Below are 19949 nucleotides of genomic sequence, written 5' to 3' on the forward strand. Positions count from 1 at the left end.
TGCAGGGAATCTCAGACAGGGCACTAAAATTGAGTTACTCCGTTTACATACTGTGTATGCTTTTAAACAAAGTTGATTTTACCTTCCAAAATCTAATCCCAGTAATACAGAACACACACTGTGTTTCAAAGGATGCTTGTACAAAGGAAGTACTCTCTTTAATAGAAGCCCAAAGTTAAATATATAAATTTTAATGCAGATTTTGGAAAGGAGGTTCACTATACTCTGTAGCAGGGCACTGGTTGGCCTAAGTATGACTCACCCAGTACCACTTGAGCCATTACACACACAGAGGTGTAAATGTTACAGCTTGTAATAATTCCAGAGTTTCTGGAGATAACTTGATATGTCAGATCCTTCTCTGTCAGTGTGCTGGGAACTACACACTTACTATGAGCTTTAAATGAAGAGTAAAGGCATACTTAAAGAGGGCACAAATAAACCATTGCCTCTCCTAGTTTAGCAAGAACTTAGCTTCAACAGGCAGCATTACAAACCACTGCAGCTCTGGGGGGCTGTCCTGATGCAAGGCAGCACAATGTATCTGGAATTTCAAGTCCCATATTGAAAAATTTAAGCACCCATATAAAGTTTGACTTGCATATTTTTTTAATCTCTGAAGTAAACACCTTCCTAGGCATTTTGAAGGCTGTTTCTTTTAAAGGGACTTCTCTGATTCAGCTGATAAGGTATCCTGCACTAAATATGGTTTAACACAACAAAATGCAACCCCCTCTGAACACACAGTAACTTATATTTGGGCTTCAGCTGGCTGACACAATTCTTTTTACTTGGAGAGCTTCAAAGGCAAACAATTCTAGTATCTGTAAGGCATTAATTTTCCCTCATGTTTAGGCTGTCAAGGACTTTTCCAGTCATGCCCCTTTTTCCAGCCTTTATCTATATTTAGAAATAAATATCCTGAAGAACTTATGGATATGGATTTACCTATCTGTGGAAAACAGCAAGTCTGGAGACTGTCTGCTCACCCAGCCTAACTGAAGGGCTTAATAAATTTGTTTGGAGTTATTCTGCAAACCAGCAGATTGTTTGAGATTAAAAAGCAGGCAACAGATCCCCAACTTAGTTGGTTCTAATGTAAGTCAATTCAAGTTAGTTAAGGATTTCTTTACTTGTTTAGTGGTTATTTCCCAGTACTGATGTGAGGGTTATTTCTAAAATACACGGGCCAGCTACTCCTCCTACAGGTCAACACACTGAGATCTTCATTGGTAAGAAAATGGTTCTGGTGTTTCAGAAGGTGGCATATTTTTTTTCAATGCCCCAGCCTGATTACAGGCACCAAATTATTTCTGTAGGCAAAGCAGCATTTTCTGCTACCCCTTGCAGGAGAGAAAGAACCATGATCTCAACTGTTTTTATCATTAAAGATCCTCTAACACGTTTCATAACAGTAGGTTCTTTAACCCCAAGGCTTTGGCCAAATTCCAACTCAATTACTGTCTACCTGAAAATTCTCCCGTTAAAGTAGGATTGATGGATTTGTCTCCTCCCTTTAACTGGTGAGCAGCCATGGCTGTGAAGAGCTTTCTAGGCTTCATCTTCAAACTGATTTCTGGGTTAGGTTAGGAACGTCAGTACACTCACGTGACCCAGGACTATACACCAAAAATTAGTACTTGTTAACATTTCAAAAGGACATTATTAATTAATTAATTAATTAATGTGAAAAGCACAACTGTATCAAGAAAACAAACCAGAAAAGATCACATGCAATAAACTTGCTGAGAAATCCACTGGCAAATGGAGTTAGTGTATACAAGTGAAGGCTGATCTAACTGTAGACCAACACGATGCGTTAACATTGTTTCAGATGCACTCCATCTGAATGAACAACAACATTCCTGTTTTAGTAGAAGGCAGAAATGTTTGTCATCCCGTGGTTACATGGACTATAAATTCATTGAAACACTTTACAGCTTTTGTTCTTTGATGGCAGCATTTGCTGGGGATGCCTGATTTGGTTTGTCCAGAATGACAAAAACAGTTGAAGGCATGTCTGCCTACTGAGAAAGTTTTCAGTGAAATGTTCAGCAAAATTAGAGAGGGTGGGAGATGCACTCAGAGAACAATTCCTTCAAATATTTCTGGCAATGAAAGGTTTGCTTAAGTGTGGATCACCCCATTCCATGGAAAAGCCAAGCAGGGAGCATTGCATCAGCTCAGCGAGATGTGCAGGGGTTTGGGATACCAGCATCCTTGGAACTTCACAGGTTGTCTGGAAACACCTGCTCCTGATTTACCTTCAGTAATTGCTCTCTCTCGGCATCAGTGGTGCTGATGCTCCCACACAACCACACCTCCTCCCAAAAGGCTCCCCAAAAGGGGTCCAAGCACCAGCAGCAGCAATCCTTCTGCTCTCGTGTCAGATGGCAAGGGCAGCCTCGGACCTTGAAGGGGGTCCTGCTGTGGGATGAGTATTCTGGGAGTGGAAAATGAGGAAACAAAAAAGAGGGGATGTTGTTGGAGGCTTAGGAGAATCCCCAAAATAACATCAACTGTATTAAAAGGACAGAATTTTAATATATGACACTGCTATACATTTTCTAATTGGTTTTTTAAAAGGATGAATTATTATACTAGAAACAAGTAGTGATTTCTGTCCCATCAAAATTTACTCTCTGGTGTTCCAAAAATATTTAAATCTGCTTCTGCCTGCACCTATGGATTTAACTTTTAACAACTTTTACAAGATTTTTTTTCAAAGTAAGATGAGAAGCATTTGGTTGTATTCCACTAGGCAACAGTCAGCAGTGTAAAATGCCTCCATGCTCAGCAGAGTTTCCTCAGGTAGTGATTTCCATGTCGTATTTAGCTGAGATAAGCATGGATTGGGGGGAAGGACAGCTCAGCTCCAGCTGTGCACCCCCACCCCCCTCCCTGTGCTGGCACTCATTTAGGTTCCAATTCAGTCACACTGGGGAACTGATCTCACTGAAAACTAAAGGAGTCTTTTTAGGTTTTATCCTGGTCCTTCAATGACTCTTGCTGATAGTAAGCATAACTGAAAGCCTGCAGAACTGAGGTATTCAGCAAATGTATTTGGCATGTTTAAGCACAAGCAGAAAAGCATTCTTCTGGATATAATACCATGGGCTGCAATTTCCATATAGTAATGCTTTACAAACTACTTCATGCTATCTTTCCAAGATGTGCATCAGTTTCACTGATTAATTTACTAGTCTGACAGGTCATTGACTGCCTGGATAAATCAATATGGCAGACAACAGGAATTTTAGCAATGAGAATAAGAAAGGCAGTGCTATGGGTGACAGTACTTGGTATTTGCTGGCAAGCCCCACGTGAAGAAGCTCAGCTGAAAACCCAGATGAGGAGACACAGAGGGACTCCATCAGAGGTGCCTGCTTGGCTGCACGGTGACAGATGGCACAGGCTGAATGGTTAATGCCCTTTCTCAGCCTACTGGCCTGGCTTGTGCTCCCAAGTGCTTTATGCGGTCTCAGGAAACTGCAGCAAGCGTGTGTGGTGATTTGCCACCGAGGCTTACTAAGATCTAGCTACATATTCATGACCTTTAGCCTAGCTGACTGATTTGGAGCTTTATCAAACAGCTGATTATGTGGCTTTTCCTTTTCCTGCCTTTTTTTAAAAATATAAATATGAATGAATTCTGCATTCTGTATCTCCCTGATTTCCTAAGAATGCCAGACATTTTCTGGTGAAGGCATTAATTAGCAAAGGCTTGTGTGACTGACGTTTTACTCTATTGGTACTTTAGGTCTCTGCAGATGAAAATGCTGTAGTGCCATGGGAAATGTGTACTTAACTCTAACAGCAAAGGGAGTACAACTCTGGTCTCCTTTGGCATGTTTAGGCTGCTCCTTTTCTCAACTGTTGAACTACTGCAACAAGAACTGATATGACAGGATATCAGTTTAGATTTGATTATTATTATCTCTTATACCCACCCTCACTACATTTGTAAAGCTCAGTCAGCCTGGTATTCTGAATTTCTGTTTGCAGTTAACCTTTAAGTGCAAACAGTGGGCCACAGTGACTGGACTCTCTTCATTACAGTTCTTGAAACCAGGACTTTCTCAGACAGGAACAGAAGAAGAAGTTTTCTTATTTCACACTAGCAAAATTAAAAGAAGAATATATTTTTTTGCATAATGCAATGAAATAATATGAAAGGCTATGAGGGGAAATTTTATTCTGCCTCTAAAATATATATATTAGTTCAACATGATCTTACACAATTTGACAAGAGGATTTTCATTATTAATAAGATGAAATGTAAGGCTTCTAATTAAATGGAAAACAAACCAGTGTAAACTACACTCAGAACACACAAACCTATTAGGTTTTAAATTTAGTAATAAATCATTTATCTAAAACCCAGCTGACTTGTTGTGTGATGTTACCTGATGAGGTTTTATTTAATTTCTGCAATTTTTCTTCCTTCTATCCTTACTATTCTTATGCCAAAACAACAGTAAGTTTGTTTTGGAATCCCTAAGCTGAAATGCTACTCAATAAAATTATCAGGTAACAAATGCCTTAGCAAGAGTATCATTCATTTGGGAGGGCTAATTTACAAGTAAAATGAAATGTCTAATATGACTAGAACACTAAATTAGATCTGCACTGTTGGACTGTAAAAACAAAAATACTAGAGAAAAAAATTACAAATTTCATCCAGAGAACTGCCCACAGGAACCTTCAGAACCAAGGAAGTAGTGACTTGCAAAGGATTTTAAATACTATCTAATGTGGAATTTGCCACATGAAGACAATTACTCAGAGAAAACCTTTGACAGGTAAAGTATTATCTGCCTAAAAGTGGTGTAACTTGGCTCTACCTGTCTGAAGCAATTACTGTTTCATAACAAACTAATTGCCAACTATGAGCATTACACACAATTCTGAGCATTACATTACATTACATTACAAGTAATTCTCAGTTACTTGCATGAAGCATGGGTGACTGCAAGGTACCACACATGCAGCTGAAGCTGTTAGTGACTCTTTTTTCTGTGATCTTTGAGTAGAAAATGGCCACTCATAATTGGTGACCAACTAACAATCAACAGCTTCTATTTCACTTATTCTGCCCTGTTCTCATAGCTTCACAAAGCCTCATTTCAAAGTGAATATTTTTCACATTATCACCTGCGAACAGATCTTATATAACCTAGAGGCAGACACACTTGGGTGTCTATTTTTTTCTGACAGACAAGGATACCAAAGGTTTTGGGACATCTACAGAATATGGTCACAAGTGCTCCAATGAAAGTTTCTCAAACACCAAATATGTACCATCTGCATATGGAATGCCACATCATTTTTTGCTGTACAGCCTTTGGAAAATTGCTAGCCTTAACAGCAGCAAGTACCATTTTATCTTATTTGCAGGAGTTCTAGGATTTGCACAGATGGTGATGGTCCAGAGTCAGGATCATATGGCAAGGAAATGCATCCCTCTCTTCATTTTCATCTGATAAGAGTCACTGGGCTATGCTCCTTTCATCTGCAGAAACGGGAAGAAACAATAAAAGCTTTTTATACTAAGTGTTCCCACATTTAGGATAGGAAAAAATGCTTTAATTGTTCTAACAATTCTTTTTTCATGCATGCTAGTAGGTACTAAAACATACATATATTCACTCACCTCCTAAAGCTGAGCTTCCATGAAAGCCCAGAAACCTTTTTCCTAATAGGTATCACAAAAATCATCAGAGGAGAATACAGATGATCTAAGTTGGGTCACAGTAAAATTATCATTGTTACTTGTGGCAAGCATTCTTTCATGTTTAAATCAAGCCTCAATTATTTCATCCTACTTATTCTTTAGAAAGCAGAAGTTAAGCATAAATATGCTGGATGAGATCTTTTCTGAGAAATGCATGTGGGACAAAGAACCACAGATGACCCCAGAAGGAAACTGTATGAAGTCAATCAGAATGATCACCTGAGTGTGTCTTTATTTGCCAGTATACACATCATATTTGTTAGAACATTGTCACACTGGTAAATTTAAAGTTCTCTAAGCAGAAGATTCATGACATCAACAAAGACTGTGGGGGACAGAAAGGGAATCAGGGAAACGTAGGAAATTTGTAAACAGAGCCAAAATGTGTGTGAGGGCTAGGATGCCCTTGCCAAAAATTAAAAAATATTTTTTCTTTAATGCAGACAGCGGTTCCAAAGGTTGACCAAATGTTACTATCATCTGAACAGTGAAGTCTGGTTTTGTTTACAAGGTAATGAAATCCAAAGGAAAGTGACAACAAAAGGTTTTAAAAGTGATTTTTCCTTTTTTTTTCAAATACGTTCCAGCAATTAAATTCACATGCAAAAAGCTGATTTCACGTACAGAAAATACTTTGAAATATCCAAAGTCCTCAAACTGACAAAAATACATTTCACAGAGATAGAGTAAACAAAATACAAATCCACAGCTGCAAAGTTTCAGATATGCAAAATGACTATTTTAATGTTGTGACAGATCCAAGGTTTGAAAATATACTATAGCATGTTTCAATCAAACTAACATGGGACTGAAGTTACCTGTGCTGTACAGGTAAATACAACTAAAACCAGCTGGTGGCATTCTGGCTCTCCCCAGAAAAGGAATGGATGTGTATGCTGAAAGTCCAGGGTTTTTTTACAGAAAGAGAACTGACAACATTAAACTGATCTTGCACACTGGAAACCCTCAAGATTAGTATACAGTAGCACAAAAATGATAAAAGTAGTTTTTTTGCTAGGTAATAAGAAAGAAACCAAAACAACAAGCATCTGACAACACTCAACTGGAGATACTGTAGATACAATGTGACACTTAATTATAAATCCCTCTGGGGACTGAGAGTCTGACACACCATGTGCAGATCTGCACACTCATCACCAGAGCTCCTGCTCTCACCTGATGTGGGCTGAAATGCCATGAAACGTATGTCTTCATCTGGATTGTAATGACAGCTTCAAACAAAGTTCTCAGGCTTTAATAAGCTGCATAAACAGCTGCAAACAGTCATTTGCTCTAATTATGTTACTGTCAAAATGTAAAAAAAAAAAAAAAAGGCAATTTTTAGGGGAATTTTAATTACTGCTTATTCAATTTTAAAAAGGAACAAAAAAGAAAAGCAGTTCAAGGAATACTGAAAATCTGTATGAATTCAGTCACAGGTATTAATTAAGGGCATCAAGGTTCTGTACAGAAATGAAATATGAAAACAAAAACAAATTCATAAAGGAAATAAGCACTGATACTTCACCTCTAAAACTTTTAGAAAAAATGCCTTTTTTTGTGTGTGTGCATATAATTAGGAGCATGGTTGATAACACAACGACAATGTACCCATTTTCTACAATCTTTGACTGCTATATAAAAATAATTCTATGACTTCTGAGACAAACAGGACTTGCAAATACAACTTATTCCCGTTAAAACTGTGCTTGGTGTCTTAGATGTTTAAGGCTATACATGCATTGAAATTTAAGGAATTTCAGGTTGAAACAGTAGTCGAAAACTGTGTTATATTACAGAAATTGTACAATGAGGGTAGGAAGGGTACATATGATGCAGCATCAGTCTGTTCCTGTGAGACCAGCATACACCAGGTAATTATTGTACAACACCAGGACTTGAGACACAGGAAAGCCAAATCTGTTTTTAAAGCAGCACACTTCAGATATAGGTAGAACATGGTAAACCAAGCTAATCTGACAGCATTGACTGATATTTTTGTTTGTGATAGATTTTGATTAAAATGCACCAAGAAACACAACCCAAACACTTTGCTACTGATACAACAATGCACATCCAGTCAGAAAAGAGGTATTTGGAATTCTCAGCTGGGAGTCACATTTACAGAAGCCTATTTTATATTTGTTAACAGAGATCCATCACATATCATTTTTGTCTTTAAGTAATTGCAAGTCCAAACATTATTTTTCCAAATAATTAGAAACAGGCTTGGTTCTTTGGTTAACACCATGTGACTTACATCAGACACAGGAACCAATTAACAATAAACAGCCATATGAGGAAGTTTTTTGGATGGGGGGCAGGGTGGGGGAGAGGAAGGAAAGGGGAAAACTTCAAATTCAAAGAAATGCATTGTGTTAAACTGAACTGCCCTTTGAAACCTCCTGGACTAGGAATAATCAGTTTAAGACATCTCTTGGGTTGCAGTGACATTGCTTACACACCATAACTTCAGTTTCTCTACAGATTAAGTTTCATACAAAAGAAGGAAGGCACCGAGTGCATCGGTGACGTACAGGCAGTATAAAAGTATGCAAGAAAATGCTACATACTGTATATTTCATACCTTTTAGAAATGTGGTGAATGTGTGCTATCTCTATGCAATATAATGCTTTACAAATCCAACTCCTTATATCCCAATGAAAGAATGAATTAAAATGTGGAACACATTTTATTAATCTTGCTGGTAACAGCACAATTCAGTATTTGTATTCACTAAGATCAGTTACTAGCTTATAGCCACCAGAAAAACAAGTTCAAAATCACTGAAGATCAAGGGAACTATAATCTAAAACTGTATTTTGGGACAGAGCCAGCAGCCTTTACTCATGACAGATGTTCCACTAAGAATGGAGAGGAGGCTCAGTTTTACCACTGTTATTCATGTTAATAGTGCCTTTCTCTGAGACATCCCCAGGATTAGATGGAAGTGCTTACAGGGAAAGGTCCTACACAGCATGAAAGACATCTGGTTAAACCAGGACCTGAGTAAAAGGCAGAAGGTTCAGGCCCTTAGTCATCATATTAGCACTTTTGATTGCGTTAACAGTGATATAGCTTGCTCATAGAGCATTTAATTTCACATTGTTAAATCATCTTATATAAAAATAGGTAAGAAAGCTCTGTAAGAAAGTATATATACTATATAAGGAGAAATCTCTCCTTAAAAAAAGCAAATAAAGGGAAAAATTGAATAAAAGGTTTCACTAATTACACTTTGTCATGAAAATCACATTAAAAACATTTATCATAAACGAAACAGTACTGAGCACTAATGAACCTTGTGGTTTACTGGAAAGGACAGCAAACTAGCTGTATAGTAAAAAAAGGTCACTGCTCTATGTCCTTTTTTGTAAATATTCCCTAATACATTCAACTGCTTAGAAATTTTCTTAAAATGTCATAACAAGCCATTTGCAAAATTGACCATCAAAACTGGTTCAAAGCCCTGCTCCTTGCTTGTAGTATGGCCTAGAGATTACATCTCAAAGCTATGAGAATGCTTCTAGTTAATTCTGCAAAACCATTCAAATTCACACTCTGGAAATGAAAAGTTAAAAAGCAATCCACTTTAGACCCTCAGCATGCAGTCAGTGTCCACGGGGTTTGCAAAACACAGAAAAAAAATTAAATTGATACAATGGGCAAGACTCTTGTTCTCAGATACAAGAGAGAAAAGGATGACATTAATTACATCCCTGAATGTCCATGAGGTATTCCTTCAGTGGTATGGTATTACTGCTTCTGCTCTCCTGAGTAGGGCCTTTATGCCAGCTCGACAAGCAGATGCTTCCAAGGAAATGAATTAATCCTTCTTGCTATGACAGCTTTGTCTGGGCAGAGCTGTCTCCTAATCTTCATTCCTACAGGAGCAGAACCAGCCACTTGCCTGACTCCTGGCCCATTTTCAGCACAAGGACCATGTATCTATATCCATCCAGCATAAGCCTGAACAGAAAAACCTGACCCAGCATGTACCAGGCCCATCCAATACTTCAGTCACACCACAGAGGAACTCAGCTTGCCAGCACTAATAATTGTGCCATATTCAGGTAGACATAAGCAGATACTCGTGCATAAGATTTCTGCATAGTCTGCAGAAAGGAAGAAACCCTGCTTGAATTTAAGGAGGGGCAGTGATAAGTTCTTAAGGCTAAACTAATCCATGTCACTGTAGGACAGTTGGCACTTGCCCTACACACCCAAGGCAAATAAAAAACCATCTACCCTCTGTAAAACACACTGGTTTAGAAGCCACACAATGTCCACAGAGACCAGCACTGCTGTGAATGCATGAACTCCACAACTCACACGTCACAGTTTGTCTGAGCAGGGCCCTTCAAGGGCCACAGGGTCCAAGAGAGGAATATGAGTCACTGCTGCTGCTGCTGCTGTAAGGAGCCATCTCTTATTTTAATGCTCTTGCTCTCAGGTGACATCTCTTCAATGGGTGTTGGTGATTCACTGACAAGGAAATGCTCCTGTGACTCTTCCCTCAAGAATTACCATCAGAACAAAGTGGTCTGAAATCCAGCTGTGATGTACTACAAAATCTAGCAGTTGAGTTAAAGACCAAAAAACCAGAACATTCTTGATGGCTCCTTCCAACAATAAACATTGCTGAATATTCCAGTTAAAATGATCAAGATGTTTAGGGACTGCTTTAACATTTTTAATAATAAGTTTAAAAAAATATTTCAAAAGCTGAGGAAAAGAAGAAACAAAAACAAGAGATAATGATTAAATAACAAGTTTGTGACAGTATCTGGATGTTTGGTTTTCTGCCTCCATTCATAACTGAAATCATATTTGACTGTGTTGCAGGTGCCAGGCTGTATCACCCCTCTAATCCACCAATCCTATTGCTCTTCACACCTTCAGGGTGAGATCTGCTCCTCTCACTAACATTAATGGCAGGCAGGCATGCACAGCAGTGGGAAAATGAAAAGGATGTTTACCTGTTACTGAGAATTCAGCTTCAGAAAGAAGTCAATCTGCCTTACAACCAAGTGACAAGCCAGAATTTTAAAGACTACTATAAACAGGACAGGTGTTTTTCCTCCAGAAAATGTCATAAACAGAGAGCTCAACACAACTCTGAGTTCAGTGAAAGGGCATTCCGTTGTTAGTTTCAAGCTGGAACAGCTCAGGCCAGAAGGCCTGTACTCAAACCTCATTCCCTGACCTAAACCCATACTTTTTGTTAGAACTGGGATGTGTAAGAGCGATCTGTATTCAATTCCTACATGCAAATGTCTCCCTCAAAGAAGTTTTCTTCTTCTGGTTTGCTATATTAAAACTGATGGTTAGCATTTTAGAAATCTTTGGGAATTGGAGAGGTGACAGAAGTTTTGCACCAGTACCTTAAAGTACAGTGTCCCTTACTTCTAAGGTCCAGTGACTGCCAGACGCAGCTTTTCAGAGACATGGGGAGTTTGCAGGAGTGAGCCATTGGGAAGAAAAGAGAATAAATCAGGAACACTGTAAACAAATTTTAGACAACAAAAGAATTGCTCCAAATGTGTGAAAATGGGAAGGTACTGATGCTGACACTGCTTTTGTCATCAAAAGTCTTTGAAAAATTTACAGGTAAAAGAATTTCCAAGAGTAAATGCCATAAAATCTTGGTTTCAGGTCAAGTATTTTCTAAGTTGATAACAATGTTTAGCTCCCACAAAAGCACAAATGTTCATTCCAAGGGCTCCCCAAATTTCCAAATCTAATTTTTAATGAATTTAGTGGACTTCCATTTCATTTAGAAATTGTCATATTTCTCCTATAGTAGAGCTTACACCTTTCCTTGCTTCTGCCTTTGCAGTCAGACCTCACCATGCAGTGTGGACATCTCACATCCTGAGCATGAGGCCAGCAGCACAGGGACCAAGCTTTGCACATTTCCAGTGCTCCCCTGGTTCCCTGTGCCCCTGGCTGAGCAGGAGCAGCAGGATGGCTCTGCTGCCCTCCTGCTCCACAGGATGGGAGGCAGCGATGTCCTGCAAGGCGCTGCACAGCCTCTCCTCCTTCGGTGCACTGATTCCCTGCTTGCCTGTCCTGCCCTTCACAGCCTTGCCCTTAACAGAAAGGAACTGAGCAACTTTTTCACATTTATAACACTTTAGGACGACTTGTATGAAATATTATAAGCACTAAACCAAACAGATCATATACAGAAAGGATGCAATACTTCCAAGAAGAGAATCTGCACGAACGTCACTGTTCTACAATTATTTAAGGCTACACTGACAGGAAACAGATTCAATTCAAGATCTGCAATTTCTACATGGTTTGCTGGCACACAGAAAAGTAACTAATTTGATACATTTTTTTCAAGTACTTACTGTACTTTTGAACAAAGGCAAACAACAAAAAGCTATGAAAAAAACACAGCCAACTCTGGGGAAAACATAAGTGCCTGTAAATTTGCTAGTGATACTTTGTTCTTCAGCAATTCTGTTCCATGCTTAAGACCTAACTGAATGCACAAAAGCACACTGTGTGTGCAAGCCCTTATGCAGGGTTTAAAAAACCCACAATAGATGAAGGCAGATTTCAAATACAAAGGTGTAGGTTTGCATAAGCAATGAAAAACAAAATTACAAACAAATCAAATAATAAGAATAGGTTCTAGAAAGAAAAAAACATGAGAGCTATTGGTACTACAATTAACTCACAAAAATCCCAAGGTGAATCCAATTATTGGTTTTGCACAGCAAATCAATGTTCTACTGTGTCAAAATTAAACATTCATTTCCATTCTTTAAACATTCAGTTTCTAGCCTCTCATAAATCCAAGCAAACCATCCTTCTTCTCTGAAGCACAAACTGGTCCTGAATACTTTAGAAAAGTCCTAGAGAGAGATTCCTCTTCCCAAATGAGCCCAACACAGAGTACCATAAATCTCTGTTGTGTCCAAATTAAGATTTCAGTGCCTTGGAAATCTAAATGGTGAATGCAAAGCTGAAGCAATGCAACCTACAAACAGAAACCCACATCATGACACAGTTTCATTTAGTTTGGTTCTGTAAGAGGTTATTTGCTGCACCTTCCAAACTGACTTCTTCATTTGTTCAGTGATGATGTTAAGTATGTTCTCCACTGGAATTACCTGACCCAGTTCTTGCTGTTCAATATTGTACATTATTTTAAATAACAAAAGCTGTACAAAGAGACAATCCATCAAGAGACAATTTTCAGTTTTAGGAAAGAGCATCTAAATATCCACAAACAGAATAGATAAAACCACCTCCACATCCAATGAAAAACTGCTTGACAACAGCTTCTACGTCATTGCTTCTATTATATGGAAAGCTGAAAAGATTGTGAAAATCTGAGCATTTTTCTTATGCATATTAAATTAATGCTGATTTTGTATTAAATTCTACAATCAACATTACATTTCTCAAACTGGACTAACAAAAGTGACTGAGAGAGACAACCTGCATTGTATAACTGCAAGACCATTCCTGTTTAAAGAAAGTTGTTGCATTATTTGTATTTAGTAAATAAAGCTTCTGTAAATGAAGCAGCAGTGCAATATCAGGAGGAAAAAACCCAAAACACAAAGGTCTGTAATAATGTTTAAGTCTTTAAATCAATAAAAACTGAAAGCCTGGCTCTGCAAATAAATCAGTCTAATGACACCAAATAAACCAAGACATGGAATTACAAAATCCTTTAAAAAGGACTTAATGAAATTGTTAAATAGTGTGAGAATTTGAGAACCATGTGAAAAATCTTTATTACAGCATACTCACCATGCCCAGTCCCACTGTACTTGACTGTCTGTATACCCCAAAGCCATGACTGTTCAAAGGTATTATGAAGGAATTCAAGAGGAACACATCGGTCCTAATGCGAACACTTGAGACTAACACTAATTGTCTCAACAAAATCCAACACTTTTCTACCCACCAAGTGCTACAACAGTCAGTGAGGTCTCATATTAGTAAGACATTATCATCATGTATAATAAAAAAGAAATTGCTTGTTTTCTTTACAGGAACAATTCAACAAAACTTGTAATTACAAGCAGAAAAAATATTTAAATTGGGAAGCTTTTTTAAAATACATCTACTCAGTAACTTATAATTTTAGTAATTTAAATTGGATTCAGCAGTCAATAAATTGGTGTGAGTCCAGCTAAAGGCTTTGGGACAAATAGGAACCTCAGAAGCACTGATATTTCCCCAATTTTGGTGGATGCCAGGAGTGTTTATCTGGTGATACTGCAGCTTCTCAACTGCATCATTAGCAAACTGTGTTTCCCAACCTGAATACAAGCAAAGCAAACTTCTATTTTGTGTGTGAACATTCTTTCCATTGCTGGAAAATCCCTAGAAAAATAACTTACTGATGTTCTCTTCTTCAAGAAGAAAGGTAAAAACCCCTGGTCTGCTCTCTACTTCCAACAAACAGCATATAGTAATGCCTAAAACAGCTCACAAGAGACTCAAATGGATACCTGTGTCAAGCAAAGCCACAGTATTTTGCATTCATCCAGAGTAGTTCAACTGCTGTTACTTCCTTCACAGTCCTTCAACGTAACTTCCAACTGCTGACATTTTAAAGAAACCTGTATCAATTTGTTTAATGAAAATATATTTTAGTAAAGTCGTGCTCTATGAGCTTCCTACATTGGAATACATGAGTAGAGGAAGTGCTTTCAACAGAAAGTTACATAGTTTTACAGTACAACCTGTCTAAGGAGTTTTGGAAGGGACCAAACCAATGGTCTGGTCTCTTTGGATTAGGCAGAAGTACAGGCAAGAGGGAAAAACCCGATTTTTGCCATATATAGAGCTTGTTCCTGTCACAGACTGAAGAAACATTAGTTTGATGTCAAAGTTCACCTGATGCCCAAATGCCAGTATTTTTCAAACCAACTGCATATCAAAAAATGAAAACTTAATTTACTAAGCTCCTGGAAAGAAACTCAGTGCAAAACAACAGTATATTTCTATTTGCTGTATTAAGTGTTCTTTCACCAGTGGTTTTTCTTTTTTTTGCTTTTGCTTTACAGACCATTAACTTTTTCTGAAAGTGCAAACTATTGACCTTTAATCTGAATGCAGGCAGGTCAGAAGCTACAGTATTAAAGCAATACAAAAGGTACACAAGGAGGAGCTTACATTAATTTGGAGAACCTCGCACAAAATGTTTCTGAATTGAAGACCACAAAACAAACCCAAACAAATACAGCATCAGGTGGATGGGGAAGGGACCGCTATTGTATCTGTGTACAGCAAGGATCCTCTGACACCAAGGAAGTTCATGACACCAAGTGAAGATTCTGTATTAAATCCCACCATTTTGCAGGTTGTGCATCCTTTCCAATGGAATGTTGACTGCAATTTCCATTTTTTACTCCCTCAACGAATCTGCTGATTGCGACCAGGGATGATCGTCTTCCTGGGAGAACAAGCTCCCTTAGAACCACGGCTGCACCTTCTACCATCCATTAGGACTCCAGGAGAGTATGCCATCTACAGACTTGCTGTCCTTTAGACTCCTTCATTTCAGTCCAGTGGTTGAGTTCGTCTTCTCCTGAGCTGTTGAGACCTAAGGAAATCCAGCCTATCATCTCTTTCCGCTTCATGCTGCGCTTGTTGTAGACAGAGAGAATGAGCGTCACGTCCGAGAGCTGGAACAGCGCCACCTGGAAAACGAACGTCTCCTTGTACACCGGGTTCGGCTGCCCTCGGCGGATAGAAGTCTTGCACTTGGACATCTCCTGCCCCATCGAGTTCAGCAGTGTTAACTTAACATATGTATCTACAAAAGAAGTCACACGGTGGAACGTCAGATAGCTTGGAGCCAGAGATTTGGAGAAGGAGGTGATTACAGAGAGCGAGGATATGGTGTATACCAGGATGGCTGAACGCATGGAGACATGACAAGTAAACAAAATATTACAAACACACTAACAAATGAACTAGCTCCAGCACTATAGACATGGGTTAAGTTAAAGGTATACCTCATAATCCTCTTCCCATTAACCCCTCCCACATTGTTTAGTCTAAAAAAACTTAAATTGCATTAACACTTAGCAAGCTCCAACTAGCCACAACACTGTAAGCATACCACTGAAATTTCAAAGAATATGGATAAACAAAGTGGAATTAAGGCAATTAATGAAGAGGAAAAGAAAATGATGTCAAAATGCAGCAATGATATCAAAATAGCCAGGATAAAATGCTTAAGAATAATCTCTGCATGGATGTGGTTCTCATTTTGGGCTTTTCAGTTTTATTTATCTTGAAAACCAAAATGTAGCAAAGTGCATTCAAAGATGGCAGTTTACACAATTAAAAAAACCCTATTATTTCCTAGATTCATGAAGGAATACATTTACTGCGTGTTTTAAGAAAAGCAAGATTTTGCACAATTCAAGATGATTGTTCAAAACGTAGCTTGTATGGTGCTTTTAAGCATACACTTAAGAAGCTGATGCAAGTAATGCAGTAAGTGCACATTATGTGTTAGCATTTGGGTATAAACCCTTATTTTTAAATATCTATTTTCATTGGACTAAAGGCACCAAATCATGCTCCTGCAGAAGGATGCACATTTCATGAAGTTAACTAATGATAGGAAATACAAAATGGTATAAAACAATCTCATATTTAATTTTTATTCCTATCTTTTCATATTAATGGATAATATCAATTAAAGGCTGGAGTTTATCCTAAAAAAACACATCGAGTATTTTCACTTTGCAAGTACATTGAAACCCCAACATCCATAATCAGAGACAAATGCAACTTTTGCATTAAAGAGTGCCACAAAAAATAAACATATACTTTTATAAATTGGCATGGTAGGCAGCTGTGGATATTTTCTGCTGGCAGGTTTCTTTTGCATGAAAAAGACAACATCCAATTAGTTTCTACAGGAACTCACCTCGGATTATATAAACCTGTCCACCTATCAAGTGTTTTAGACAACAGAACAGTCCGTCTGACAATGGGGTGGAAAGCAGTAAAAGAAATAATGACCAGATGTCAATAGTTGGGTGAGAGAGGATCAAAGGTTAAAGTTTAAGAGGAAACACTACTCACTGGAGTGGAAGAACATGAAAGCTTAGCAGCACAGATCAGAAAAAGGACTGAACAAAAGGATTGTTAGGTAAAATTTAATGAAACGGAAATTTTGTGCAGTTTTTGTGTAATCTTTAACAAAAATTACATTGCTTACATAATGGGTTATCTTAGGACTAATAGACACTGGATTCTAAGCCACACTTACCATAGCAAGAATTGTGCAAATTATTAAATTATAGCAGATTGGGTAAAGATCACTATATCCTTATCAAACCTTATGCTTTTTCATGCAAACTCCAGCATATTTAGAAAAACTGCACATTAAAGTAATTAAACTTCATATATTAAGCAATAAAATGAAAAATAATTGAACTGAAAACCAAGCTGGTTTTGCCTTTAGCTTTTCTAATTACAGATATTTGATTGTAATACTTCAGCTCTTGAGTAGTGATGAACTGGGGAACAAGAATGACTCCGATGTTATCCTGAAAAGAACTGAGGGTCACTTATATCTAAAATTCAGCAATGGGTCTCTATTTAGGATGTAAACACCTTGCTTATTAAAATCCACATATTTATGGATTTAATGTGTGTGTGCATGCATATACACACACATGCATTTAATATGCAACATATTTTCAACTGAACCTCAGGGAAAACTGAGAAGCTTCTTTTTCTTAGGCAAAATATCAACTGTCACACAGAGAAACAAAGAAGACACATCCACTGTTACTGCCTGCAGGATTTGGCCCATTTGCCTGTACTCAATTGCTAAATGAGTTACTATGTAATATAAATATGCAGTAGAGGAGGATGTACTAGTAAGAAGTTAAAATTTAGTATTCAGTTCATATTTGCTGCAGAGGCACTTCAAAAAAATTCTCAAGTTCCCAAGCCCTAGACTACAGAAATGTGGGAAAGAGTAATTGCTTCCATTTCTATCACAGTTCCTCAATGCATGAATGAAAACTGAACTGTGCATATACTTTCCAGCACTTCTTGGGATTCTGGAGCACTGATAGTCCAAACAACAATTGTGAACAGGACATTTCTTCATCATCATCATCATCATCAACCTCATCATCCCTACAGGCCTTAGTTTTAATTTGGGGAAATGATGGCACAGATTGAGGTTGGCAGATGTCCATGATGTATGGGATTAGGATATGGCAGTAGCACGGATCTGCGTCCAGGAGTTTAAAAGGTGCCACCACAGCTGGGGGCAGGGGAGGGGGATGGCACAAAACAGCCCAAAGGGGAAATCTGGATTCCAAAATATTCTGTGCATGGTTTTACCAGACCCAGAAAGCTCACTAGTTTCCAGCTTTCTAGAAACAACAGAACTCCGAACCCACATTTGCCCTAACAGAACTGGACCACTGTTATTATCAAATCCTTCCCCTATCCTTCACAGGGACAAAAGGTAGCATGGAAGCTCTTCCCTCTGAAAAGGTTAGACAGACCATGATTTTACAGGGCTACGTGCCATGTTCTCTGCTCCTTTCTTGCAATCTGAAACAGATTTTTGACCCCAGTGACACTCACAACTGTTAGCTACACAGCATGAGCCCATTGAGCACATTTTGGGAATTAACATACTGGGGAATAACATCTCTGTTTTCAAAACAAGTACTACTTTGCATACTCTAAATATCAAATAAAAACTGGCCATCTCTGAGATTCCAGAAAGACAAGCATCTGGTTTTGCTTTAAGTTTAAGGGAACAGGAGATCTCTCCCTTTAACTTCTCCCCACACTCCAGTGTCCTCTTTGGCTTTCCCCATCTGTTTCTACACTTTGTCTCCAAACAGGTGACGCTGGGACAGCTGCCCAATTATGTAGAAGTATTAGATTCATCTATTGCCTTCCTTCTCTGGCCATGCTAGCAAAGCCTGGCTCCATCAGTGTGAAAAGTATAGAGAAAGCAGAGCAGAGTAAGGTGAGCCAACTATGAATAGAACAAACATGGGTCAAGAAAATGAGGAAGAGGAGAGAGCATCACTATCAACTCTGGCTTACTTCCTAAACTCTGAAGACAAAGTGAGATGTGCAAACCACTTACAAAATGTTGGCAGCCTAATACATAATCCAGTAGCAGATAATCTGCTAGTGCCATACTGATCTGGGGCTTAAAGCCAGAAAGAGTAGCTAAAACCTGAGCCTCCTGACAAAATCACAAGGAACAGGTAGGTATTTCTTATTAACATTTACGTAAATCAGACCCACCATCTTAAAAAACAATAAAAATCAAAAAAAAAAGAAGAAAAAAAAAGCTTGTTATTGAATTTTCTCAAGCTATATCAAAGAGCTAGAGACAGTAATAACATTCTCTCCCTGTGACATTCCATCTGGCTCTACTTAAGAAGTATATAAAGTTCACAGATATTTCAGACATGTATTTTTGAACAAATGCTTGAAGACACAATTCAAGTCCTTTCTGATGGTGAACATTCCTCCTGTACAGTAAATATGCCAAAGGCCTCAAGTGGTTGCTCCTTGCTTTACTGACATTCCCAAATTACATATATTACCACATATATACAGGCACATAGGCAATTAAAGACTGCAGCATCAACCCCTCCAGGAACAGCAATAACTGTTCAGAATGTTTATATTAATATTAACTGGCATGTACTTTCTCTTTAAACACTGACTTTTTTATTCTTGGCCTGTGATGTGAGGCATTAGTAATTTAGCAATTAATCATTATGATAAAGGTAATTTATTAGTCAGTCATCATGAAAAATTAAAACAGGCTTGTCAACTTACAATTAATATTTTGAATTTTAGATTTTTTGCTATTTCCCAACTGACTAGAAATATAAAACATGAAACAGATTAGTTGATGATTGCTCTATTTCATTTTGATTGGGTAAGACTAAGTGATAAGATTGAAGTCCTTGCTACTGAAAGCACCACCAGTACAGAAGCATTAGGATGAAAAAAGATTTTCACTCACTGGGTGGTCTGTTCGCTGCCAAGTTTTTGAAGTGGCTGCCTTTTATCACTTCTGCTGATAATCTTCCAGTTGTAGCATTATAGAGGAGGCCAATGAGGATTTCTGGAGCTGAGCCATGTACCAGAGACTGACAAGAGGAGGTACTTTCACTGCAGGACACTTCTGACATGCTCATTTGAGAGTCACAACCCTTT

The 19949-nt window shown here is 38.2% G+C and overlaps 1 protein-coding gene across 6 annotated transcripts in view; it reads right to left on the reverse strand.

Moving 5' to 3' along the window:
- Positions 1-2259: 2259 nt before the first annotated feature.
- The window catches only part of SYT14 (synaptotagmin 14), a 92923-nt gene continuing 75233 nt past the window's right edge, over positions 2260-19949 (reverse strand). For 4 of the 6 annotated variants that reach the window (XM_074537136.1, XM_074537134.1, XM_026791093.2 and 1 more), the window contains 4 exons: positions 19756-19945; positions 16657-16713; positions 5379-15528; positions 2260-2443 (listed from right to left, as the gene is read on the reverse strand). In XM_074537136.1, coding sequence (XP_074393237.1) covers positions 15215-15528; positions 16657-16713; positions 19756-19945 — 561 coding nt within the window. In that variant the 3' untranslated portion in view covers positions 2260-2443; positions 5379-15214. The remainder of the gene's footprint in view (positions 2444-5378; positions 15529-16656; positions 16714-19755; positions 19946-19949) is intronic. The other 2 variants (XM_074537135.1, XM_026791092.2) reach the window with 1 other exon arrangement.

The sequence above is a fragment of the Zonotrichia albicollis genome, chromosome 3 (assembly GCF_047830755.1).
Source record: "Zonotrichia albicollis isolate bZonAlb1 chromosome 3, bZonAlb1.hap1, whole genome shotgun sequence".
In the NCBI taxonomy this organism is placed as follows: Eukaryota; Metazoa; Chordata; class Aves; order Passeriformes; family Passerellidae; genus Zonotrichia; species Zonotrichia albicollis.